This window comes from Micropterus salmoides, unplaced genomic scaffold, assembly GCF_014851395.1.
Source record: "Micropterus salmoides isolate LMB-PRFRI ecotype aquatic unplaced genomic scaffold, ASM1485139v1 Ms_hic_scaffold_6, whole genome shotgun sequence".
NCBI lineage: Eukaryota > Metazoa > Chordata > Actinopteri > Centrarchiformes > Centrarchidae > Micropterus > Micropterus salmoides.
Genome location: NW_024044348.1, coordinates 38,953,600 through 38,981,582, shown reverse-complemented (window position 1 = coordinate 38,981,582; position 27,983 = coordinate 38,953,600). Strand labels below are relative to the sequence as shown.

At 40.1% G+C, this 27,983-nt stretch overlaps 2 protein-coding genes across 2 annotated transcripts; one reads left to right on the top strand and one right to left on the bottom strand.

The window, feature by feature from the left end:
- Nucleotides 1-24: 24 nt before the first annotated feature.
- Nucleotides 25-16,712, bottom strand: LOC119889900. Its single transcript, XM_038700813.1, has 19 exons — nt 16,564-16,712; nt 16,385-16,415; nt 16,235-16,300; nt 15,858-16,010; nt 15,584-15,701; nt 15,252-15,430; nt 14,702-14,783; nt 13,521-13,645; nt 13,162-13,217; nt 9,622-9,677; nt 9,384-9,465; nt 8,869-8,872; nt 8,687-8,761; nt 8,442-8,597; nt 6,830-6,950; nt 6,565-6,743; nt 4,552-4,633; nt 4,323-4,447; nt 25-137 (listed from the first exon to the last, which is right to left on the bottom strand). The coding sequence occupies exons 1-19, from the start codon at nt 16,624-16,626 to the stop codon at nt 25-27; spliced, it is 1,866 nt and encodes a 621-aa protein (XP_038556741.1). The 5' UTR covers nt 16,627-16,712.
- A 6,814-nt stretch (nt 16,713-23,526) lies between these two features.
- Nucleotides 23,527-26,752, top strand: LOC119890364 (low choriolytic enzyme-like). The gene is made up of 10 exons (XM_038701616.1): nt 23,527-23,545; nt 23,724-23,805; nt 24,321-24,324; nt 24,432-24,506; nt 24,596-24,751; nt 25,226-25,346; nt 25,433-25,611; nt 26,189-26,270; nt 26,375-26,499; nt 26,617-26,752. Coding segments are annotated over exons 2-10 (816 nt in total). The 5' UTR covers nt 23,527-23,545; nt 23,724-23,733; the 3' UTR covers nt 26,619-26,752.
- The last annotated feature ends 1,231 nt before the right edge of the window (nt 26,753-27,983 follow it).

Here is a 27,983-nt window from a genome sequence, read left to right as displayed (position 1 = left end):
AGTTTTGCCCGCATGTGGCATTGGCTAAGCCTGCTGATTGGAGATGGAGGGATCTGGGGAGGTGGATTCACACTTGGAGTCGGCTGACTGACTACAAGGAGGAACAAGGAGGTCAGGTGGAACGGGATCCGAGAACACTGTACAGTAAAGAGGGTGACGTATACAAGACTGTATTGACATACACTGCTCTGGTTAAGAGAACTGTTGAACTAAGTCCAGTAACAGGTTTCTCCCCGCACCATGGTTGCGCACACACAGGTGGACATGGCTGAACTGTCTGAGGTGCCGGCTGAGTTGTGGGCCCGTGACAGCCACCCCTCTGGTAGTTTGCCCAAGATCAGATTTCCATCCTTGTGTGAAATAATATCCAATTAAACAGGAAGCGCATGAAGGTATTAAACCGGTTTTTGACTCATTGTTACAGGCTGGAGTCATCGTTCCATGCCCTGACTCCCCTGTGCTCACACCCATTTTTCCAGTAAAGAAAGTCCGGGAAGAGGGTCAACCTACAGAATGGAGGTTTGTCCAAGACCTGCAGGCAGTAAACGCAGCTGTGCATCCGCGAGCACCAGAAGTGGCAAATCCACACATGACACATGCTACACATTTTTCAGTTTCTTTTCTTTTTTTTCAGTACCAGTCAGCTTCACCAATCAGGTTTGCTTTTTCCTTTAATGGGAAAAGCTACATGTGGTTGCGCTGTCCCATGGGATACTGCGAATCCCCTGAGGTTTTTCACAGCGCACTACATGATAGTCTCCAAAGTTTACATCTACCGCACGGTTCGGTTTTGTTGCAGTACGTCGATGACATCATGGTCTGCAGTTCCTCCCATGAAGCATGCAAGCTTGATACCATTGTGATGCTAAAGCATTTAGCTCACAATGGCCACAAGGCTAGTCTGTCTAAATTGCAATTTGCCCAGACAGAAGTGAGATATCTGGGGCGCCACTGTAAATTCTAGTTGCTATGCATGCATGACTGGAAAGCTGCGCTCTAGGCAGATGTCTCTGCCTTACACAGCCTGCGCGGAACGCTCGCATGTAGTTTCCAAATTTAAACCTACAAAATCGACATGGCCCTGTTAGACACTTATGCTAAATGTCCGCTCCTTGACACCGCAAACACTGTTACACCTACTCCTCAGAACACCACGTACCAGTAGCGATAGACGTCAAATTTGAATGTTTTCACCGAGGTGAGACTCATTCTAAGGTTCACATGACTGATCGGTGGGGCATTTTCCTGGTGTGTGCTCACACACCTGGGACTGTACCACTGAATGCACTGTAGACGACCTCCCAGACTGCCACACTGCATACGAGCTTAACGCTGACATGCTGTCACGCCAAGTCCGTGCCATCCCTGAACTGTATGTGGGAGTGGCCATCTGTACCAAACTCTGCCTGAAGGATGGAGAGGTAAATTACATTTACTTTACGCAGCAACTTTATTCTAACCTCAAGCGTGATGCTCTCAGGGCTCTGGGAGCACAGATGCATGCTACCTCCCAGATGGCCTGGCAAAATAGGCTGGCGTTGGACATGTTACTGGCGGAGAAAGGAGGCGTTTGTTTCATGTTCGGTGATTCATGTTGCACGTTTATCCCCAATAACACTGACAGAAACGGTTCTTTCACTTTAGCGTTGTCTAAACTGGAAACTCTAGCTCAAAGCTCATCCATTTGTCAGTCATCCATCTGTATCTGCTCTGATAATGACCCTAGCAGTGTTCGCCCTGGTAGGATGTTGCGTCATTCCCTGTATCCGAGGTGTCATAGGCAGGACTGTCTCTCTCTCGCCCACTAGATGTTGTCCCTAGCTGAGCATCTGGCAGATACTGACTGGGTCCCTCCTTTTCAGTATGTTGATTGTTTAGATCAAACTGTGTATTTTCAACCTTTTTTGCTTGCTCATAACTCCAGGATGTCTATGTTCTACAAGAACAGCTAAGGCTGTTTTGTTTCAACAGTAAAATGAGAACATTTGTTGATGTGCTGACAATTTTCTATACTTAAGATGTCCATATATGGCCAGAGTGAGGATTGTAAGGGCCTCTCACCAGGAATATAATTTCCACGACAGAAACCTCTTAAGGGGTCAGAATATGGCAAATATAGTAAATATCATGACGACATTTAGTTTAGGCTTTGCCTTGATGCCTAGACCTGCCAACAAATGCCTATTGTTAGAAGAAAATAAAACACCCCACATTTCCTTAGACCTGTAGACCACTAACCTGTAGACCACTACTGACCTACAGAATCAGCTGTACTGCCAATCTCCTGCTTCTCTCTCTCTCCCAAAATATCTTCAATATCGATCTTGTCAATGAATGTAAGGATATAGCATTAACAGGGACACTATGACATTTAGTTTTCACTGACAACATTCTATGGGGACTGATATTGTTTTAAATAGAGATAGGTAATATTATTGGCGTTCACATTATCAACACTAGTGTATTCCATAGCCAACTAAAATATCCCCTTCCCTTAAGTAACACCTCTAACTCCTAACCTTCTTCTATCCCATAAATTATCTTGTATTGATTGCTAACTCTTACTTCTTTCCCTAGGCATCCATCCATCGTCAACCGCTTATCCTGCATACAGGGTCGCGGGGGATCCCAGCTGACATCGGGAGCAAGGCGGGGTACACCCTGGACAGGTCGCCAGTCTATCGCCGGGCCACACATAGGCGAACAACCACTCACGCTCACACAATTTAGAGTAACCAATCAACCTAGCCTGCTTTTTTGGACGGTGGGAGGAAAGAACACCCAGAGAGAACCCACGCAGTTGGGGAGAACATGCAAACTCCACACAGAAAGGCCGGGGCAACCGGGGTTTGAACCCACGACCTTCTTGCTGGCGACAGTGCTAACCACCACACCACTGTGCCCTTTCCCTAGGCATTTACCACATTAATGCCATTCGTGCTATTATCTCTTACTAGTATTTACTGCTGCTCTTACTAGTATGTATTGTCAGTTGTAGATCTCGTGCTATATTTGATGCTCTGTTGTTGCTTGTATGTTGTTCCTCAAATGTAAGTCGCTTTTGATAAAAGCCTCTGCCAAATGAGTAAATGTAAATGTAAGATTGATGCAAACTGCACAGGTTGAAGGCAGAATTGTGTCATAGCGGGAGGAGGCTTTCTGGGAGGTATACTGATGTGAATGTGTGTCTGGTATGACATTCCTTAAGCCTGGTCTAAGTGATTGAACAGTTAAAAAAAACAGTCCCCATCATGCCTGGCGATAAATCGTGCCAGGATGCTGAAACAGAACTGCTTCCCCTAGAGAGGCATCTACCTCCACAATGAATTGTTTTGAGGTGCCAGAGTGAATGAGAATGAGTGAAGAGGTCTTTTAATTTGGTTAACACCAGAGCCACTTTTTGACTAAAAGTACCGGGGACTTTTAAGTCCCCAGATCTCTTTTTAAGGAACTAAAAGGTTCCTTCAGCCCACTGTTGTGTATGTTTCCACCGTGGTCTAAAGACCTGCGGAGGTTAGGCCAATTAACCAGATGACGTAGGCTGTAGGCCTGACTGTACACAACGATGCACAGGCATCATTATCTGTAACCACTATCCATGAGCTAAATTTATAAATGATCATCAGATTTGACTGAAGTATAATTAAAAACTATTGGCTTTGCTTGACCATTAAGGCAGTTTTTTTGTGTATACAAGTATAAGTATAATGAAGAGACATGTGATAAAGTTCTTTCCACATTTAATAAAAAACTGGATAAAGCCATCAAGTTCTTAAAATAACTCCATCACAGAGAAAGCAACACAAAAATAAATAATAATCAGATGTTCTGTTTGTTTTGGAGAAGAGGAGGCCGACTTTGGCTCTGTCTTAAAACAACAACTTCGGACCTAGTATTTAGCAAAGGCTACTTCCATCAGCTGTTCCCTATAAACACACAGCTGCGCTGGCTGCCATTTCTGAGTAATAATGCCGACATACGATCTCAGGTCTACAGGGTACCAAACATACTACTGCTACATGCTACTTTGAGGATGTAACGAGTCAATAAAACGAGTGCTTCAGTCAAAACAACTTTATTGTATCATTGACTATTGCACTGATGAGTTCAGGTCTGCAGCTTCTGTTGTTCAGTGAGCACGAGGAGACAGTCTTCCCTCTGATCTGTCTGCCAGCACATCTGGACAGGCTTCCTCTGTAACAGTGAACAGCACAGAGGTGGATTAGGTAAAAACTGAGTGTAATAGCAGAGTGTTGAATACTTACTATTGAGGATGCATGTGTGTGATCATATATTCATAATGTGCTCATGTGGACACTCACAGCACTTGTAGAGTGTGTTGAGCCTGGCGATGTCATTGCGGCTCATTTCCTTAGCGTTGCCAAAGGACACGTTGGGATTAGGGATAGGGACCATGGTGGGCTGGTTGTTCTTGGAGAAGGCAGTCCTGCAACAAGACACAGAGCAGTTAGACTGAACCACAGCACTCCTGCAAACACAGACATGTATGACTACACACAGCAGAGCTGAAGTGAAGGCAGCTGTTGTCACCTGTGGTACTGCATGACAGAGTTGTAATCATAGGGAGTGCCCTGGTTGAGGGTTGCAATCTTCCTGAAGTTGTGCTCCATTCCTAAAGAAACAACAGGAAGGAAGTTAGCGTTTGTTTGGTTTTAATTCACTTTAACTCTGGACAGAAAGGAGTCAAGCTGCTGGAGAAAGAGCTCCATCTCTTTTTTTTCCACATTTGCTTTTATATTTCAGAAAACTGCAGTCACTCAAGTAGCTTCTTTTCGTGTAGAATCAGTGTTTTTTCCCAAAATTATGATGGCTGTGATGTTCATCATCTTTTAGTCCACTAGGAGCAGGGGTGCCGTATAGGGGGGGAAAGTTAGGGCAATTCCAAGGGCCCCTGGCTGACAGGGGCCCCAAAAAATAGGTAAAATGTATTATCAAATTATATTTATATAAACCATCATCATTGAGTGTTTTAAATTGGTTCAATCCCTGGCTCCCCCTGGTTACGTGTTGAAGTGTCCTTGGGCAAGATACTGAACCCCGAATTGCCCCTGGCGGCTATTGTATGAGTGGCCGCCAGTGTATGAGTGAGTGTGAATGTTAGTTTCTGTTTGAGCACTTAGGCTCAGTGTATGAATGTGTGTGACTGGTGAATGCTGATGTAGTGTAAAAGCGCTTTGAGTGGTCGAAAAGACTAGAAAGGCGCTATACAAATACGGAGCATTTAAATATAATAATAAATGGAAGTTAATAATCTCTTTGTTTTTGGCAATAGAAGTTGCAAATCCCCATTGACCAAAAAGTAAACCTCCATACTGACCGACCACCCCCCTGTATCTGCATGAAATGTTTGGTCCTGCCTCAGCGCACTGTATCAGTGACGTGTTTAGCTGCAGCCAGTAGATGCCCCAGAAATACAGTGAACACAATGTTGCCTAGTAAACCAAAATATGGTTTTCAAAAAAGGAAAGAGAAAAGAGAGAGAGGAAAGTCAAAGGAAAGGATGTCAAATTGCAACCCAGTTTTTCACCAAGAAAGGTGGGCAGTCTTTAGTCTGTGAGTGGTGTTAACCTGTTGGCTTAATGTCCACAGTGAATAAGCTAGCTAGCTACAGACTAGTGTTAGCCTACATTTCATCAACTTTTAATCAGTGCAGGGAGGCTGTGGGGATTTCTGTCTCTCTCTTTATCATAACAAAAAGATATTAATGACAGAAATTCAAACACAGATTATTTTCTCACATAATAATCATTCAAAAAAAAACAACAACTCCTGTCTGTACTGGATGCTGTAGATTACTTGAGCCTGCATGGAAGTTACAGACAATATTAAAATAATCCAGTTTTATACAGTTTTATTCAGATTTAATTATGGCCGTTAAATGACATCTATAAATAGTTAATTTTAATATAAAAATACATTGAGACTGTAAAAGATTGCCTTAAGGACATTTTTTATGGTGGCTTTTAATCTTGCATCAAATAGTGAACTGCATCCTGTATGCAGACTTGCATGTACAAATCACCAGCAATAAATATTGTGCTATTGAACTACAAGAAACAAGACGTTTGCAAGCCTTTAATTAGAGTCATGTAAAGCTTTTGATGGGACAGTTATGTGGTGACAACAGCGGCACAGAGGGGGCCCAATTAGATTTTTTGTCATGGGGCCCAAAGTTTCTGCCGGCGCCGCTGACTAGGAGGAAAAAGGAGCCACCATACACAAGAGGATCCCCTAAGTTATAACCCCTAAACCCTAACCTTACCACTGTGCAGATAATGTTGAAAAGGAATTTGTTACAAAAATGTACTTTTAAAGAAAGCTGTGACCAAATCTAACATGAGATTTTGCAAAATTGTCCTATTGTATCATTTATGGGGCTATAGAGTTGTGTTATGAGTGTATTTTTCACAGAGTTTAGCTGAAGGTGAAATAAATTTTAGGCCAGTATAGCCTTTAAGGGAAAACAACTCTATTTGATCGTTCTGGTCTGCAGTATACTTCCTTCTCTAATATTCCATTCTGAATAATAAAAAGCTATATTACCAGAAACAACATTCTGCAGCAGGACTTTGATGTGGTTGTCCCTGTCAGAGCGGGTCTGTTCATGGTTGAATCCCAGAGCGTGGAGCAGCTCATGCTGGACGGTGCCATGGTAAAGGCATCCTTGACGGGCCAGAGACACCACCTGCTTACCACCACGACGGCCAACCATGGAGTAGCAGCTGGACAGGATCAGAGAGGAGTTGAAGAACAGGGAAGTCTGAGAAAAGCTTTCAACTCAAACTGGTTATATTTAACAGTTTCTTACCCATTCTTGGACTCAATGCTCAGCCAGTCACGGTCATTGCTTTGGGTGGGCCTGAAGCGGATGCAGGAGAAAGAGGAGAAAGACTCCAGTCCTCGGATGATGATGGCCTTCTCACGGTCGGCTGGCAGGATGACACAGCACAACTTTTAGCTTTTTCTCATATCACAGCTAGAAAAACAGTACCATTATTTGACTTTCCCGGAAATTAAATTTTATTGTATTATATTTCAGACAATTGTGTACTGCAAACATTCTTTTGAAATGGAAAGTAACAACTGCTTCTACAGGCAGTTTTATAATGTGGTTTATTTAATAGCTTATATACTAATAGATTACTTGGCAAGCACTAGAAGCGTTTGGTGATTTTTGTGACAGCTTGTGTAAGCTGACAGCTATTGTAACACAAAAGGTTAGAGAGTGAGACTGACCAGTTATCTGACTGCCCATAGGAAAGCAAAACCCAAGAAGAGATCTCATAGTTGCTTCTTTCATTTCTCCTAGATACAAACTAGCTACTTTTAATACTAAGGTGAGACCAAAGGCCTTTTCTCCTACTTCTCAAATTCAACTCAGGAGAAACAACCATATAAAATCTCATTTATGTCTGACTCAGATCAAAACAAAATAAGGGTACTTTAAGTATCCAAAATGTGGATCACATTCAAGCAAAAGGTACAAAAGTATTCCATGGTGAATGTACTTAAGTATCAAAAGTAAAAGTGCTCATTCTGTATGAAATTATTATATCTCAGAAATTGCGTTGAGTCCTTAAGGAATTAATCTCTAAACATCATCATGTCAAAGTGGTGTGTGTTCCAGTTAAACTGGATGTGACTAACTTAACAAATTGTAAAACATGAAATTTGAAAAGGCATTTTTAATTTTTTTTTTAAATTTTATATTTTATTCTTCTTCTCTGTAACTTGTAACTACAGGGTTCAGATAAACAGTAATAAATACAATAAGTATAATACAGGATATGAAATTCAGGGGATTAAAAGTATAAAGACCCCTAAAAAGAAAATATATAAGTACAAGTACCCCCAATTGACTTAACTAAGACAAACTGAGACATATTTTGGAGCTTTTTTCTGATCCACATTCTGGAGATTTAAATGACATTTATTTAAGATAATGTAGAGATTTCATCTTTTTATCAGAGTAAGACACAGATGAGTTATTCGCTCCTCAGGTCACTATGAAAAAACAGACATATTAGAGAAGAATCATGAGATCCCAGGAGTTTTCTTTGAGCTTTCTCTGCTCTCATGGTCCCATGTTCAGGAGACTTAAATTAGACGTATTCAAGATAATTTAGAGATCTAAGTAAGACATAAATGAGATTGTACATGGTTGTTTCTCCTGAGTTGAATTTGAGAAGGATGAGAAAAAGCCTTTGGTCTGCCCTTCTTATTAAAAGTAGCTCATTTGTGTGTAAGAGCAATGAAAGAAAGAACTATGAGATCGCTTCTTGAATTTTGCTTTCCTACAGGCAGTTAGATCTCTGCTCAGTCTCACTCTCTAACCTTTTGTCAAAGTTGCTGCTACAACACTCTGCATCAAACATGCAAACCTACCGTATAAAGGCAGAGCATATTTGTCTGACACTTACAGAAGTGATTGGTGATGTAATAAGGAACGTAGACTTTCCCATCAGTCCACTTGCCCCACATGCAGCCTTGGCTGGTGCAGGGGTCGGCGTTTTTCTCGGCCGAGCTGTCAATGGCGATGTCTCCTTCAATCAGGTTGGGATCATCAGCAGAACGGACTGAAACACATCACACAGACACTGCCAATAATAGAAGAAGAAAATGAGTTGAAACACATCAGGCCGTCATGAGGAACATGGTGACTCACTCAGATTACTGTTGGCTCTCTCCAGAAGTTCAGAGACAGAAAGCTCCCCTGAGTCCTCCTCTGCAATGTCCTCTGCTTAGTGACATCAACAACAACACAATTTAACTTTGTATGAAAAGGCACCAGTCACAATACTGTGCACGCCAATACAATGGGTCTGATCAATACAGTAGATTACATACCTGCCTGCAGGTTCAGAGTGGCATTAGGGGAGAAAAAACAAAGATTAGAAATAGAACACCATGACTTGAGATTACAGCTAAATGTTGACAGCATTTTCAGCCAAATATTCAAATACTGTCGTAAAGTGGACTCATTGCATTAAAACAAATCTAGTTACAAATCTGGTTAATCAGCATCATACAACTTCATGTTTGCAGATAAAGTCAACCTTATCACCCAAATGGTCAAATCATCCTCTATGAGAAATGATCATATAGTCCTTAAAACTGTGCCAAAATAGTGAAAATGGTGCTGAAAAAACTCAACTGTGAACTTTGAATAAATATTCAAATAAATCTCCTAACAGAATATTTGAGGATGTGGAGAAGATGACAGGCTTCATATGAGAGAAGTCATTCTCAGTTTGTGACTGTGACAGTCGAGGTAAAATATGCATGTTGTGCATGATGCAACACGACAAATGACCAGATATCACACTATGCTATCATTGTTGACTGTTATGCTATGATCCTACCTCATTGTCGGCCCAACAACAGGCAGACAGTAGCAGCAGAGCCAGAGCTGAGAACCTGAACATGCGAGCCATCTTAGCAGACCTGCAGGACACAGAACAAGAATCAGCTACAGCTTCCACTCAGAGGAAAAATACAGTGCTGGAACCGAAAAACAAACAAACAAGAAAAAAGAGACAGCTAAATCTTCACACAGCGAAAGAAAGTACACACTTCTGCAGACATTGCAGCTGAACTCACCTTGGATCCTCTGTGTGGACTTGTGCAGCTGAGGTTTCACTCCAGGCTTTTATATATGTTCAACTGTGTCAGTAAGCCCAAATATGGATTATCTGGGTTCTGAGAAACCCAAAGAATCAGTAAACTCACAGGCTTATCAGTCACATGTGGTTCAGCCAGAAAAACTTCCATATCACTCTAGATGGGAAAAAGGACACCTGTTGCATTTACCATCATACTATATAACACAAAGAATTAATGGAAAGAAGTTACAGTCATATCTGATTTGTTTGTCATATCTCACTTTCCATTTTCATGGACTGAATTAATTTAACACAGGGTTGCAAAAAAGTGTGATTTAGGTCTACAATCATGTACGATGGTATACTGAGGCCATTGTAGGTGAACAAACAAAAATAAATAAATTAAAGCTTTAAGCAGAAATGGACAGGCCCCCGCTCCTGGACGCGCTTTGAGGCCTGTTGCGGCTGAGGCTGAGGGGCAGTTCCTGGAGGTCGTCGACGCTGCTCTGAATTATCATGTGCTTTGGATGCCTTACTTTCTGTGTAATTTAGGGCATAGCTCCAAGAGGCTTTTTGTGTGTCTTGGGATGATGCATTTTGCCACAGAAATTTTGTTCATCTAGGTCAAACATTGCATACGGGCTGTTGCTTTAAAGGGTCACTTCCTGTTGCCAGTAGGGGTGTGGAAAATAACTGATTTTGAGATGCATCGCGATGCACACTTGGACTCGATTCGATTAACAAATGTCAATAATCAATTATTAGGTTAACTGATAACGTAATGTTCCGGACCGTCTGTGCGGTGCACACAACGGAGATGTGTGGTTTTTCCTGTTTAGCACAGACAGGCAGCTATTGAGTGAGTTGTAAAGTCATTGTAAAGTGTGTAGTTCAACCCCCATCTGACTCTATACTAACAGCAGCCTCATAAATAAAAATAGCCACAGCAGAGGTCAGTAATAACGCTGTAATAATGTAATAATGCTATGCAATGTTAGCTACATTTACATTAAGTAACATTAAAAAGCCGCATTTCATTACTACCTACTACTTTGGATGGTTGCAAATACTTTGCTGTAAAAGTACCAAATAGTCAAACAGTGAGAAAAATTCATCTTTATCCTATTCGTTTTACAGTCGCATCGTAGCCTCATAATTGTATGAGGTGCCAAGAAATTCCCACCCTTGAGGTGACGCACCGTGATGCATCGAGTAATCGAATCGTTGACCTGATCATCATTTTTGAATCAAATCGTGAGACCAGTGAAGATCCACACCCCTAGTTGCCAGTAGATGGCGCTATGATTATGAGTGAATTTTGGCCTGTAAATGTGTTCAGGGCATCATCCTTATCAAACATGTGAAATATGGTACAGATTTGAGCATGTAATATGAAGTTACAATGATATCCTGTTTTCTGGCAAAACATCAAACTTCAACACGGATACGGATACGCCGTAAAGCGAAAACTCCCAAGATTCATAACATTGTCAATGTACATCACAGCATAAAACTTAAGACTTCCTGTCACCAACACTGTATAAAATTTGGCACAGATTTGGGGAACAACTTCCTGTTTCATGGCAAATCATCGTTCCGCACCATGCCACGGACACGTCCTTTAAAAAAACACAGAGATAGCACAACTTTTAATTTTCACTGCTTTCAGATTGCACAGCAAAATTTTGGAGTTGACAAGATCAATTCTCTATAGGGGAATTTGTTAAAGAACGGACCCTGTAAAACGCTAAAAAATGACCAATAAATTGAAAATGGACGGCTTCCTTTTGGATTTAGGGCATCAGAGACTGCTTTTTAGAAGGTGCCATTTTGCCAAGCCAATGCGCGACAACCATATGACACATAAATTTCCACCATGTTTGAATTTTGTGTAAAATTTTGTGAGCTTTTGAGCACCTTTAGGCTGTCCAAAACGCGATTTATTTGGGATAATAAATGAAAAATTGAAAAATCCAAGTCCATGAAAGTGGCAACAAACAACAAAAAGTGAAACTAAAGAGGGCAGGGCACACACACTACTGAGCCTCATTTTGACTTGTTTTAAGGACATTACATCAAAGTTGGATCGGCCTGTAGTGTGGTTTTTCACTTTGATTTGGAGTGTGACTCCAAATCCAGACCTCCATGGGTTGATACATTTTTATTGCTGCTGTAAAATTGGGCATTTTTAACATGGGGGTATACAGATTGACTCGTTTTTGGAGCCAGCCTCAAGTGGCCATTTAATGAACTGCAGGTTTTGATAATTAAGTGTTGGCTTAATTTCTCAGCCCTGGAGATTGATGTTTGGACCATAGTCAGTGCAGAGGGAAGACAATATCCTCAATTTGATGTGTGCTAAGTTACATTAATTATTCAGTTGACCTCAGCTGTTTTATTCATTCATCAATTATAAATTAGATCGTATTTATTTACTTTATGAACCATGAGTATGACGCCACACACACACACACACACACACACACACATACACACACACACAGGTATACAAAATAAAAGCAACACCTGGGCAGTGTAATGAATTGAACGCTTTGTCATTCTTTTTCACCTTAAATACTAAAAGAGGAGCACTTCACAAACTAAGACAGTCTATAATAAAATTACTTCAAATTGCTATAACGTCAAATTAACTCATCTTTTCACAAACGCATTATTTATTAAAGGTATTGTATGAGACTGGATAAAAGGGAGTATTTGTTATTTTTTCCTTCCTATATCTTTGCAGAATAAAATAGGAGGTGTGTGTGTGTGAGTAGACTTACTGTATGTGCTGAGTGTGGCATTCAGAGCAAGACTAGAAAACAGGCTTATCTACTACTGCATGTGCTGCGTTTGATCACCTGTGTATGTTCATCAAGCAGCGTCACTGGGCTTTGTTCATGAAGGCCAACATGAGAATGACAGAAAATATGAATATTGCCGACCACCTGCTTGGGTTTACACCGAGTTTGGCTTCTGGAGGAATGTTTACTCTGTATTTCCATAAGAAAGAACTGCAAGTTCACTTTTGTTATAGTAAATGCTGGGACAACTTAATAATCTTTCAGGCCAAAATATACAGGGCTAGTAGAAACACAAACAGGCTGAGTTGAGGTCAAGATACATTTTATTTATTATTAGTATTAATCAGTTTCACAAGCAATTATACATGTAAGTGTAAACTTGTCATTATGTCATTAGACAATTTATTTCTCTTTAGGAAAACACAAAAGCTACTTTAATCAAATTCAGAATTTCTTTACAGCACACGTATTAAGCACAAGAGTTCTGTTTTGCTTGCAGATATCAATCTGCCTCATTTCCTCTTGACTTCCTGTTGTAAAACAAGGGAATTAAAAATATTGGCTGATAATGTGTACATGTGCACACAAATACACACATGGACATGCACAAACTATGGAAACTGAAGACAGAATATCCAGTTAGGTTCAACTAAATATCATCATCTTACTAAGATCACAGTGTGCACATAGCAATTTAGAAAAAAAACATCCAAACCCACAACCCACTTACTTTAATTGTAGGGGAACTGGTTTCTTTGCAGAAAAAGGCGATGTCTGGAAGCAGTTGAATCTGAAATAAATTCAAAAAGACACAACATGTGTAAAAGCTGCTTGAATTCTTACTAGTAGTGTTACAATGTACATGCACATACATAATCATTCTATGTGAGTGTTCACAAGTCTGTCCTGTTTGTCAGTAGAAAGAAAGTAAATTCTCAGAGAGTACTGTTGGTAGGTGGGTAAGCTAGTGGGTAGCCAGGTAGGTAGGTATTAAGATAGGTGAAAATGTAGGTAAAATATACTGTAGATATATAGAAAGCAGGAAGTCATTTTGTTGTGTAGGTACTAGGCTAAATGTTTAAAAGGTACGTACTACAGCTATAAAGGCGGTTCACCCGAAGGATGTCAACAGGACTCATCTGGTTGGCCCTGCCAATGGGTACATTGTTGTCAGGAATGGGCACGATGGTTGGCTCCCTGTTCCTAGAGAAGGCAAACCTATGGTGCAAATACAAAGTAGTGATGAGAGGTTTAAACTGTACAGCTGCCACCATTTTTTTTCATGTTCAACAAGAACCACAAGTTCATTTCCACAGAGCTAAATCACCACTGAAAGCTGATGAATGTCTACAAGCTGTGTTAGGAATCTTTTGGCCACTTGAGGGCAGAAGAACTCAACAACCAGGGGAAAACACTTAAGCTGACATATATCGCCTTATGAAGTTGTTCTGGTTAACAGGGTAGCAAACAATTGCCCTTTTCCAGAAGTTAGAGAGAAACATCACTGGTGATATTGATGTGGAGTCGTGTTTTTGTCACCTGGTGAATGTAATTCCAATATTCACCGTCTTTTAGCTCTATTTTGTTCTCTACCAACTCCTGAGTGAAATACCTGACTGTATACAGAATAGTTGCTAACTTTCTCTATTGCTCAGCAGGAAACAGCAGAGACAGTTAGCAACTAGCTAGGGAACATGGTGGAGCGTTTTGCAGTTAAAGAGCCAGATATTCCCCTCTTGGTAGATGGAAAGCAGGACAGAACTAAAAGGGGAGTGAATATTAAACATGTAGCAGTGAAGTAGTAAGAGATTATGTGTAAAACTTTAACTTTAACTTTTAACTTAAAATGTTGTCAGTAGGCACAGAGTTCACTGTAGTGTTGGGTGGTATGCCTCATATGTAACACACTCTCTTTGTAGGCATACCACTAAATTAACAAAATGTTAATGTTAAAATTGGACTGGAACGGAATCGCCAATCTTCAATATATCTGTCCAATCACTCAACCCTAATTTACAGCCCTTCTTATTTGCAAAAATGCATTTAAAAAAAGCTGATCTGAGGGTTCTCTTCATGGCCAGTATGAAGACAAAGCATGACTACAGCATCCAGTAACTCTTTCAACGTACACATGTGAGTGTTGTTTTAACACAGACTTGAACAAATGTGAATGCCTCCTTTAAAAATGGTTAGTTGTGTTATATATCTTATGCACTATCAACATTATATTGTCGTTATATATCATACCGCTCAGTGAGTGAACTGAGACGTTACCTTCCATAGTGCATGACAGAGTTGTAGTCATAGGGAGTGCCAAGGTTCCTTGTTTGGATCTTCCTGAAATTGTGCTCCATTCCTGTGAGGCATCACACAGCTCTATTATATTTTCTCTGTTTTATAACAGTTTGCCAGTCACAGTAAGTGAAACAAATGAATCGCTATATATGCAGGAAACTACGTCTGTCTTTATTAGTGCTCATACTAGTATGTATTGTCAGTTGTAGTTCTCATGCTGTATTTGCTTGATGATGCTTGTATGTTGTTCCACAATATATTAGTCGCTTTTGATAAAATGAGTAAATGTAAATGTCTATTTCTGTAGACATCCAGAGCTACTATATCCCTACTGAAATAATATGAGAAGGTCAACTCAAGTCATATTCTTATTTATCTATTTGTACTTTAAACCTTTCACTTGTGTTCTTTAAAATGATAAAAGGAAGTTGTATAAATTGTAAAACCCAAATTTGGTTGTTTTAGTGAAAGCACTATTAAAGTTACATCTATAGTCAACATAATAATTGTTAGTATGTCTGTAACCCACCAGCAATGACGTTTTGCAGCAGGATGCGAACGTGCGCGTCCCTGTCGGACCGGGTCTGTTCATGGTTGAAGCCCAGAGCGTGGAGCAGCTCGTGTTGGACGATGTGGTGGAAAACACAGCCTTGGCGATTCAAAGATACAGTCTGGCCCTGTCCACGACGCCCGATAAATGAGAAACACCTGAAAGAGAGCAACAAATAAAATAACCAATCAGTAACAAAAAATCACACATGGCTGCCCTTGACCTAAAACACACAGTGTTTGTTAGTGTAAGTAATGTCTATGAGAGCATTCATGCATGCATGTCTGCTATGTGCATTGTGAGCTCCATACCCTGAGAGGGACTGGATGTCTACAAAGTCCTCCTGGCCATTCAAGGGGGTGAAGCGGATACAGGTGGACTCGGCAAATGACCGCAGTGCTCGGATGATGGTTTCTCTTTCTCTTTGGGCTTGACAGCATAAAAAACATCTGTTTAGTGGCAGGAGAGTCTTCCAAGATAAGATCCAAAGTATAGTGGAGCACACAGAGAAACTTTTTAAAACTGAAGTTTCAACGTCCTAACACAGAACCAAAGTAAAAGTCCTGCCTTACAAATCTAACTTACAGAACTGATTGGAGATGCGGTAGGGTACATAGACATTGCCATCGGTGGCTTTAGGCCACAGGCAGCCTCGGGATGTGCAAGGATCAGCATTCTGCAGACCGGTTGGTATTGCTATGTCTCCAAACATCACTAGAGGCTCATCCAGGTTCTTTCCTGCAAAATGACATGAGGATGATCTTTTTAATCTCATTTTCTTGGTTTCACTGCTGTGTTAAGGGCTGGTCAAATCTGGGTCTGAAACAAGATTTCAGTCACAATGACGGTTCAGTTTGGAATGAAGTTTCTCTGTTAAATACTTCCAGGTACCAGCATTATGTATCACTTCTATGTTTTAATGCATATTTTTGATCTTTATGTAAGGTTAGAGAGAAACATACCAACATTAACATTGGCCCTCTCTATCAGCGTGGAGACACTGAAATCATCATCCTCAATGGTGTTGCCTGCGGAATAGAAACAGTTTGTTCATGTATAAGCTACATCATGTAAGAGTGAATGTTACTGTCTGAAAAGTAGCCATGTCTTACCAGAGTTCTCTTCATTCCTTTCAAAAGAAGCCTGTAATAATTACAATTACACAAATGGTAAAATACAGAAGAATGAATATGGATAAAAAGTATAAAATTAAAGAAAAAAAATCACATTTTGCTTTTTGCAAATTACCAAAGCATATTTGTTTAGGAAAGAAATGTCTTCTGATGCTTACCTGTATAGTAAAACTGTGGGCAGAGCAGAAGAGGACACTGAGCACAGCAGCCTGGAGGATCATGACTGGTTATAGGACAGCAGCAGCAGACCAAGAAAATGCCTGGGGAAACAGAAGTGTTCAAACTTATATAGTAGTAGGAAAGCTACCTTTCACCATAATATGACAGATGGCTCACCAAAGACTTATTGACAAATTCAGCTCAATTGTTACGGCAGTTATTGCTTAAAACAGACTTGTGTAAGATGTGGGCTTTGTTTTCTCCAGTCTGTTCCCAGGCAGGAGCAGACTACATGTTTTTACCGTCAATGATGTAAGTTTTGTATATCATTTTATCCACATTTTCTCAAAATTCAGCTAAAGTACAAAAACTAAACAAAAGAAAACTTAAATACTAAAAATAGACCCTTTGGTTACCCTATCTAAAGAGTTAACCTGGAAAGGAGGTTCTATTAGGTGATGATGATTACTTGATGATGCGCCTCTGATGCCACTTCTCTCATATAATGTTTTACTGAAAACATATGTAGAAAATTATGCTTTGAGACATCAAGAAAGATTTCATTTAATAGGGTGGTGAATAAAAAACACCAGCTTAAATAATTTGCTCAGTATAAGGGGTTATAGAAATACTGCAATATGTTACCAGTACCACTCATAGAATACAGCTGCAATTATGATTCTCCAGGCTGCAAGTAGGTGCACAGGGTTCACTGTGTGACTTTGGTGTTTTTAATGCTTTAAAACATCAAACACTGAAAAATCACAATAACACAAATAAACTAAAAGATCGAGGCAGCAGCACATCAGAAATTCCCATATTCTGTGAGTTTTTGTTTGTGTCAGTGCAGTACGCTGGCTTTTGCAGCTGTTTCTGTTAGGTTAAAAAAAAGTTCTATCTCTGTAGGGATTCCATAATGTTCATAACTTTTGTGACAGTGGCAAAAACAAGCACTGGACAGACGTGGACAAAATTGTTGGTACCCTTCCGTTAAAGAAAGAAAAACTCACAATGGCCCCTGAAATAACTTGAAACTGACAAAAGGTATAATAAATACAAATTAACTGAAAATTAACTGATGAAAATCAGACAGTGCTTTTGAATTGTGGTTCAACAGAATCACTTAAAAAAACAAACTAATGAAACTGACCTGGACAAAAATGATGGTACCCTGAACTTATATAACGTGATTTCTGTAACTCTCAATGAGACTTCTTCACTTGTCAACAGGTATTCTGGCCCTTTCCTCATAAGCAAACTGCAGCTGTTTCAGGTTGGAAGGATGCCTTCTCCAGACTGCACGTTTCAGCTCTTTCCACAGATGTTCAATAGGATTCAGATCAGGGCTCATAGAAGGCCACTTCAGAATAGTCCAATGTTTTGCTCGTAGACATTCTTGGGTGTTTTTGTTGTGTGTTTTATTATATAGAATCATTTTGGAGGACCCCTGACCTGTCCCTGAGACCAAGCTTCCTGACACTGGGCAGCACACTTGAAGTAATTTGTAGTTATTATTACTTTTGTCAGTTTCAAGTTATTTCAGGGACCATTGTGGGTTTTTCTTTCTTTAGGGTACCAACAATTTTGTCCACATCTGTACATTGATGGGTAGTATTACATTGCAGCCTTGTTTTGCTGGTGCTCTCACTCACACAAGCTCAATATTTTCAGCACGTGGTTTCACTTGGAGCTTTGCAAACACATTGTCTGAAAAACAACCAGCAGCAACGTACAGTATATTGTATACATATCCACCAACTTTATGTACATAAAAAGACTTGCACAAAACCAGCATTCTTTGCATTATGCTCCAATGCACTATTCTCATGCTGTATGTAAATGTTGTTTTTAGTTTACACTCACCTAAAGGATTATTAGGAACACCTGTTCAATTTCTCATTAATGCAATTATCTAATCAACCAATCACATGGCAGTTGCTTCAATGCATTTAGGGGTGTGATCCTGGTCAAGACAATCTCCTGAACTCCAAACTGAATGTCAGAATGGGAAAGAAAGGTGATTTAAGCAATTTTGAGCCTGGCATGGTTGTTGGTGCCAGACGGGCCGGTCTGAGTATTTCACAATCTGCTCAGTTACTGGGATTTTCACACACAACCATTTCTAGGGTTTACAAAGAATGGTGTGAAAAGGGAAAAACATCCAGTATGCGGCAGTCCTGTGGGCGAAAATGCCTTGTTGATGCTAGAGGTCAGAGGAGAATGGGCCGACTGATTCAAGCTGATAGAAGAGCAACTTTGACTGAAATAACCACTCGTTACAACCGCGGTATGCAGCAAAGCATTTGTGAAGCCACAACACGCACAACCTTGAGGCGGATGGGCTACAACAGCAGAAGACCCCACCGGGTACCACTCATCTCCACTACAAATAGGTTGCAAGAGCTCACCAAAATTGGACAGTTGAAGACTGGAAAAATGTTGCCTGGTCTGATGAGTCTCGATTTCTGTTGAGACATTCAGATGGTAGAGTCAGAATTTGGCGTAAACAGAATGAGAACATGGATCCATCATGCCTTGTTACCACTGTGCAGGCTGCTGGTGGTGGTGTAATGGTGTGGGGGATGTTTTCTTGGCACACTTTAGGCCCCTTAGTGCCAATTGGGCATGGTTTAAATGCCACGGCCTACCTGAGCATTGTTTCTGACCATGTCCATCCCTTTATGGCCACCATGTACCCATCCTCTGATGGCTACTTCCAGCAGGATAATGCACCATGTCACAAAGCTCCAATCATTTCAAACTGGTTTCTTGAACATGACAATGAGTTCACTGTACTAAAATGGCCCCCACAGTCACCAGATCTCAACCCAATAGAGCATCTTTGGGATGTGGTGGAACGGGAGCTTCGTGCCCTGGATGTGCATCCCACAAATCTTCATCAACTGCAAGATGCTATCCATCAATATGGGCCAACATTTCTAAAGAATGCTTTCAGCACCTTGTTGAATCAATGCCACGTAGAATGAAGGCAGTTCTGAAGGCGAAAGGGGGTCAAACACAGTATTAGTATGGTGTTCCTAATAATCCTTTAGGTGAGTGTATGTTCCTGTGTATGTATGGATCTGTAAATATCTGTTTTTTTGTTGAGCTTGTTGTCCTGTTACATTCCTTATATTTCTATACAAACACCTGATTAGAAGGTACATTATACATTTCACATGGTAATTTAATTTCCTTTCTATCACACATTTGTAATGTTCATTGTTTTACTTCTTTGTTGTTTGTTAATGTATAAAAAAATATTGCATATTGTTTTTTGTATTTATTTTGTTCTTGATTATTGTCACTGCACAGTTTATTAGCTAACAGCATATATGTTTAAATGTTTTTTAAATGACAAAGCATGTGTCAAATATAGTCCCTATGTGAGATTAAAGCTGAAAATTAATAAATTGTGAAGTTTTGTGATGACCATACCTATTATGTTTATGCTGTCATTAAGTCAGTCTCAGACAATGTCAAAACATTTCATGTTACCAAATTTACAAATAACATCTTATCATTACTTAAAGCAAAATCTTAATGCAAAGCAGTAAGTGTGTATTTGCATTGTCATTGTTCCTGTTTTCGCCAGGCTTTGCAAGACTATCTATGTGTAAACTAAACTCATATTGCAACTCTGCCCACAATTTGGAGAAGTCACAAAAAGGCTTTTGCAACTCTACACTTCTGATTTTAACCACAGAGAGGGGTTGTGTAAATGTGCAAACTGTTATGTTTAGTTATCTTGAGGACCCCATTGTAGACACAGAGACAGGAAAAAGAGAAATCACGGTAGATTTATTTATTAACACTTCACAAAAATGTGCAAATGAGGGATTCCCATGGGCAAAAACACTGAGCAAGGCTGAATTTCTCCTCTCTCAGACCAAAACATGATGCACAAGCAAAAAAGGCAGAGATCAGGCACAAAGTCAGGTAACATGATGCAAGGCGAGAGTACCAATATAGTAAATAGATGCTCTGGCAAAGAACAAAGTGCAGAGCCAGGTTTTATATTCTGCATGGTTGAATTGTGGAATCATCCTCAGGTGTGTAGAGGAGCCACTGTTGAGCTCATGATTGGTCCAGAGGAGAGGCCGGAGCGCCTGCTAAGCCCCTCAACCAAACCCACAAGTTTGGACAGCAGCAAAAGGAGGCGGTTGTACTGCAAAACTTCACCCAGCAAGAGTGTCTCCAAAACCCTGGACCTTATCGCTTCGACTCCTCTTCTCAAAGACGCCCCTCCAACACTTTGCAATCCGGGCAGAGTGCCCCAGGCTTCAGAGGCAGCTGCGACAAAGTTAAACAGTGAGATGAAAGGCCAGTACACCACTGTACCCCCTCTTTGCCACTTGTTGATGCGAGTGCATGGCATCAAACATACTATAAACAGCATGCGCAGATGTATATAAAATAGATTTAAAAGTACTAAATATGTATTAGAATTTTTTTTAATCTTAGAATTCATAGGTCAACTGGGTCATTTTACAAACCTGGTACTTCTTTAGGCAGTGAATCCGTTCTACAGTGCAGATCTTATGTGATCTGCAACAACTTCAAATCAGATGGGAAGAATGAGACCAAGACATTTCTAAAAAGAGGAAACTTGACTTGTCTTGTAACACGTTTGTTGATGTAAGATCCAATGAGAAAATGTACAGGCCAAGTAATAGAAGAGAACAGATTTCGTAAATCAGAAGATGAATTGATGAATTTAAGAAATGTGTGAGAGCAGAAATAGCCATTGCAATTTCCTTCTTTCCTTTCAAAAAACATTTTAAAGAACTGTAAAGAGTAAAGAATCTACAACTGCTTTACATTTTCAGAATTATTTCTTCAATAATCTACACAAAACTGCCATTTATTAAAGATTGTGTTGTCTGTCTGAGAAATCAAAATAGCGGATTGCTGCAGCCGGGCCACCGACAGGTAACCATGTGGGCCAGGCCGCCAACTGGGACACAGAGCTGATGGCCGATCTGTGGCATTAGTTAGTGAGACCCTGTGGCAGGACAGGACAGGTAGAGACAGTGCTGCACTTTCTAACCTCATGCCCTAAATATAAAACACTAAGACAAAAACGCTTTGCATTTCCCAAATATACCCCGAATTCAAATTCATATCAGACACACAGAAACACCCCTATTTACTGGGAGAAATGCCCAAATGTCAAATAAATGCTGCAAAATATCTCTCATCATGCCATGAACTGAGGACAACCAGTGGAAACTCAGACTGATAAATAATTTTCAAATTATTGTTATTTTTACACATTTTTCACATTTGATACATTGAGCAGGTTATATTTTTATTTTTAATCACTAAGTTACTCACTACTCAAGTTTTTTTTAGTAAATACTTCAATACTCTTACTCAAGTAGTTATTTTGATAGTTTTTGACAGTTTTTGGCTACTCTACCTCTGGAAACTACTAAATTAAAAACAAACCATGACCAAGTCTTGATATTATTGTTTCATCTCTCATGTTCCTTGCTGCACACCTCATGTCTCCCACTTTCCTTGAACTCTGTAAAACCATCGTCCTTTACTCTTTTCCACCCATTGCTTTTGCCACCTTTCAGTCACTCTCTGTTTCATAATGTTCTTGATTTCTGTCTTACTGAAGCTAAACACTTTTTTGTACATTTATCAAAATGTCTGATCTGCTGTCTAAATGAATGTTCTGTTAATAGGCTAGTGAAGAACTTGAGTCTAAATAAAATGATTGCTCTCAGTGGTATTGTGTCCTCTATCCACTGAAACTCTGAAACAATAAATGCTACTGCTGTTTTATTAAATAAACTCTTTGATGCATGTGTGTAGATCTGGAAAAACTGCAGTGACTATTAATGTATGTCTGTACGGCATGTGAATTCAAAATAAACTCCCTTTTCTTACTCTTATTTCCTAACAATGTAAAATCTACTGAGACATCAGCAGGTATCCAAGGTGGTATTTCTTGAAATGGTACAGTTGGACCAAAGTTTAATTTGGCTACTTTATGTTCTGTTGCTTTTTGTATTGCTGTCCATCCAAAAGCCTTTTCTCTCTCTCCTCTCCTTTTCCAAGGAAGGTCTTGACTGTGACCCTATAAATTAACCTAGTTATGCAATCATAGCTGTAATTTCTAGTGGCATTTCTCCCATTTCCACCTGTAATGCTGCTGGGGGTTGTTTTGAATTCAGCTGTGCATAATCTCAAAGCCTGACAGTAAACATGAACATGCTTTTTGACAGATGTGCTTGCTGCTGATCCACACACTACACAACCATAATCTAATATTGATCAAATTAATCCACTGTATATAGCCTGCAAAGCAGTTCTAAAAAAAATAAAAATAAAAGAAAATCCTGAATAGATCTTTTCTATTCTGACTTTGATCTTCAAAAATCAGATTAATAATCCTTCTCTGCACCTCATAACATATGCCTTCTCTATATCAAAAAAGACAACCACGACACTTTCCCTGTTTATCTGTTCATTAATTTCATGTTCTGGACATAAAAATCCATAGTAGTTCCTCTTTTCCTAAAGTCAGTCTGGTATTTGGATATATATCATAGTGTAGTTTCAAACTAGTATACCAGTAACATTTCACTACACCAGAACGTTGAACATTTTCTTACCTGTTTTATCCCAACTACACCTATTTGGTTTAACTTTCCACTTACCCACAACACCTTGATATTCTAGGAACTCCAATTCCTCCAATCTTTCCTGACTCTGATAAGGCCTGGAAAATTCTCAAATAAAGATTTCACAGGATGCTGACAACTCGGTTTGTCCACAGTGTAGGTATGGATATCTTTCCAATGCATGTGTCAGAACCATATGTTACCGATAAGCCTGTGAGTTTAGCTGACTCTTTAGATTTCTCAGAACCCAGATAATCCATATTTGGGCTTACTGACACAGTTGAACATGTATAAAAGCCTGGAGTGAAACCTCAGCTGCAAAAGTCCACACAGAGGATCCAAGGTGAGTTCAGCTGCAAATGTCTGCAGCAGAATGCAATGGAGAAGTGTGTACTTTCTTTCGCTGTGTGAAGATTTAGCTGTCTCTTTATTTATTTATCTCTTTAATTATTTTTTTGGTTCCAGCACTGTATTTTTCCTCTGAGTGGAAGCTGTAGCTGATTCTTGTCTGTGTCCTGCAGGTCTGCTAAGATGGCTCGCATGTTCAGGTTCTCAGCTCTGGCTCTGCTGCTACTGTCTGCCTGTTGTTGGGCCGACAATGAGGTAGGATCATAGCATGACAGTCAACAATGATAGCATAGTGTGATATCTGGTCATTTGTCGTGTTGCATCATGCACAACATGCATATTTTACCTCGACTGTCACAGTCACAAACTGAGAATGACTTCTCTCATATGAAGCCTGTCATCTTCTCCACATCCTCAAATATTCTGTTAGGAGATTTATTTGAATATTTATTCAAAGTTCACAGTTGAGTTTTTTCAGCACCATTTTCACTATTTTGGCACAGTTTTAAGGACTATATGATCATTTCTCATAGAGGATGATTTGACCATTTGGGTGATAAGGTTGACTTTATCTGCAAACATGAAGTTGTATGATGCTGATTAACCAGATTTGTAACTAGATTTGTTTTAATGCAATGAGTCCACTTTACGACAGTATTTGAATATTTGGCTGAAAATGCTGTCAACATTTAGCTGTAATCTCAAGTCATGGTGTTCTATCTATTTCTAATCTTTGTTTTTTCTCCCCTAATGCCACTCTGAACCTGCAGGCAGGTATGTAATCTATTGTATTGATCAGACCCATTGTATTGGCGTGCACAGTGTTGTGACTGGTGCCTTTTTATACAAAGTGAAATTGTGTTGTTGTTGATGTCACTGAGCAGAGGACATTGCAGAGGAGGACTCAGGGGAGCTTTCTGTCTCTGAACTTCTGGAGAGAGCCAACAGTAATCTGAGTGAGTCACCATGTTCCTCATGACGGCCTGATGTGTTTCAACTCATTTTCTTCTTCTATTATTAGCAGTGTCTGTGTGATGTGTTTCAGTCCGTTCTGCTGATGATCCCAACCTGATTGAAGGAGACATCGCCATTGACAGCTCGGCCGAGAAAAACGCCGACCCCTGCACCAGCAAAAGCTGCAAGTGGGGCAAGCTGAATGATGGGAAAGTCTACGTTCCTTATCTCATCAACAATCAATTCTGTAAGTGTCAGACAAATATGCTCTGCCTTTATACAGTAGGTTTGCATGTTTGATGCAGAGTGTTGTAGCAGCAACTTTGACAAAAGGTTAGAGAGTGAGACTGAGCAGAGATTTGACTGTTCATATACCAGAATCAAACAGATGGAACAGGGGATGTTTGCTGCTTACTGTTAATAGTAAACTCATTAAAGTTAAGTTAACGGTCAGTCACATACTCATCTCTTTTTGTGTTCTCTTCATGACATCCTGTGACAGCAGTATATCTTGGCAAGAAACGTAACTTTTAATAGATGAAATGTTCTCCTTCAAAGTAAATTTATTAATGAGAATTGCTGCTATAGCTTTACTTGTCCTGGTATGACTACTCGCTTGTGTTGGCTAATGCTAGCTAATGTTAGCTAAAGTTAACAAATGTTAGATATAGCTGCATAACTGGTATTTTGCAGACTATTTGATCATAAATTGTCCTGCCAGCCTCCCGTGAGAAGGCCATCATCACCCGAGGACTGGAGTCTTTCTCCTCTGTCTCCTGCATCCGCTTCAGACCCACCAAAAGCAGCGACCGTGACTGGCTGAGCATTGAGTCCAAGAATGGGTAAGAAACTGTTAAATATAACCAGTTTGAGTTGAAAGCTTTTCTCAGACTTCCCTGTTCTTCAACTCCTCTCTGATCCTGTCCAGCTGCTACTCCATGGTTGGCCGTCGTGGTGGTAAGCAGGTGGTGTCTCTGGCCCGTCAAGGATGCCTTTACCATGGCACCGTCCAGCATGAGCTGCTCCACGCTCTGGGATTCAACCATGAACAGACCCGCTCTGACAGGGACAAGCACATCAAAGTCCTGCTGCAGAATGTTGTTTCTGGTAATGGAGCTTTTTATTATTCAGAATGGAATATTAGAGAAGGAAGTATACTGCAGACCAGAACGATCAAATAGAGTTGTTTTCCCTTAAAGGCTATACTGGCCTAAAATTAATTTCATGGCTAAACTCCATTTATGACATTTCTGCAAAATCCCACATTACATTTGGTCACAGCTTTCTTTAAATGTAATTTATTTTTACAGAAATCATTTAAAAATTTCTTCTATATCTGTCTGGACCCGGGTAAGGTTCGGTGTTAGTACCGAAGTCCATATAGGCAAGTCCTGCCACTTGGCAGCCATCTTGGTAACGCCTTCGAGTGGTTATTTCAGAGCAACAAGACCAGGCCCCTATCTAAATGAATGGGGGGAAAACCACTGAAAAAGTTTGATCTGGTTTCTTCAAGTGGCATTTCTCCTCTTTAATTGTTTTTGTTAGTACTGATTGTTGGCATTCACATTAATCCTTAGGGGAAGAATCCCAATAATTTAGGTAATTCTCTGATCTGACAAAAAGTTAAAAATCAAAGTGAATTAAAACCAAACAGATGGTAACTTTATTCCTGTTGTTTCCTTAGGAATGGAGCACAACTTCAGGAAGATTGCAACCCTCAACCAGGGCACTCCCTATGATTACAACTCTGTCATGCAGTACCACAGGTGAGAACAGCTGCCTTCACTTCAGCTCTGCTGTGTGTAGTCATACATGTCTGTGTTTGCAGGAGTGCTGTGGTTCAGTCTAACTGCTCTGTGTCTTGTTGCAGGACTGCCTTCTCCAAGAACAAGCAGCCCACCATGGTCCCTATCCCTAATCCCAACGTGTCCTTTGGCAACGCTAAGGAAATGAGCCGCAATGACATCGCCAGGCTCAAGAAACTCTACAAGTGCTGTGAGTGTCCACATGAGCACATTATGAATATATGATCACACACATGCATCCTTATTAGTAAGTATTCACCACTCTGCTATTTTACCTAATCCACCTCTGTGCTGTTCACTGTTACAGAGGAAGCCTGTCCAGATGTGCTGGCAGACAGATCAGAGGGAAGACTGTCTCCTCGTGCTCACTGAACAACAAAAGCTGCAGACCTGAACTCATGAGTGCAATAGTCAATGATCATGCAATAAAATTACTAAAATTACACAGCCTCTCTTTGCCTTTATCTTCAGCAAAAATACAAATATTTGTACTTTTAGAGGATGTGGTAGTTTATATGTTTCATTTAGCAAACCCAGAGAGGAGTAGATACCCTCACCAGCCACTTTATTAGGTACACCTGTTAAATTGTGTGTTAACACTATTAACCAATCAGTCACAATCACATGGCATCAACTCAATGCATTTAGGCATGTAGACGTGGTCAAGACAACTTACTGAAGTTCAAACCGAGCCTCAGAATGGGGACGAAAAGGGGATTTAAGTGACTTTGAACGGGCCATGGTTGTTGGTGCCAGACGGGCTAGACTGAGTATTTCAGAAACGCACAACCATCCCCAGGGTTTACAGAGAATGGTCCGAAAAAGAGAAAATATCTAGTGAGTGTCAGTTATGTGGACGAAAATGCCTTGTTGATGTCAGAGGTCAGAGGAGAATGGGCAGACTGGTTCCAGATGACAGAAGGGAAACAGTAACTCAAATAAGCACTCATTACAACCAAGGTATTCAATAATAATAAACTTTATTTGTAGAGCACTTTTCAAAAACAAAAGTGCTTTAACAAGTGTAAAGACAATAATTCCCAAAAGACAATAATACAAAAACAATACAAGATAAAAGCATGAAAACACTGAAAAGACTAAAATACAAGTTTAAGATAAATATAAAACAAGTAAAATAGAATAAAATAAAATGGATAAAATAAAGTCAAATAAGATCGGGAAAGACTCTCCTATAAAAGTATGTTTTAAGAAGGGACTTAAGAGTTCACTGACTCAGCCGACCTGATTTCCTCGGGCAGGCTGTTCCAGAGCCTCGGGGCCCTGACAGCAAACGTACTGTCCCCTTTAGTTTTCAGTTGAAACTCTGGAACAGACAACAGACCTCTGCCCGAGGATCTCATTAATAATAAAAGGCGTGTAAAATGGTCTCGGTGTCCTTAAAAGTTAACATAGATCAATTTCTAAGTTGATAAAAACATGATTGAACAAGCTTTGTGGTGTGCTGCTCGAAATTTAAATTACTATCAAACCAAACACCAAGGTTCTTTGCCACAGGCTTAATGTGATTTACTAGGGAACCAGCAGATGGCAGTATTTGATTTGCCATGTGCTGGGACCCAGTGACCAGGATTTCTGTTTTGTCTGAGTTCAGCTGGAGGAAATTATTTGACATCCATTTTTTAACTTCACAAAGGCAGTTGTTAAGTGAACTCA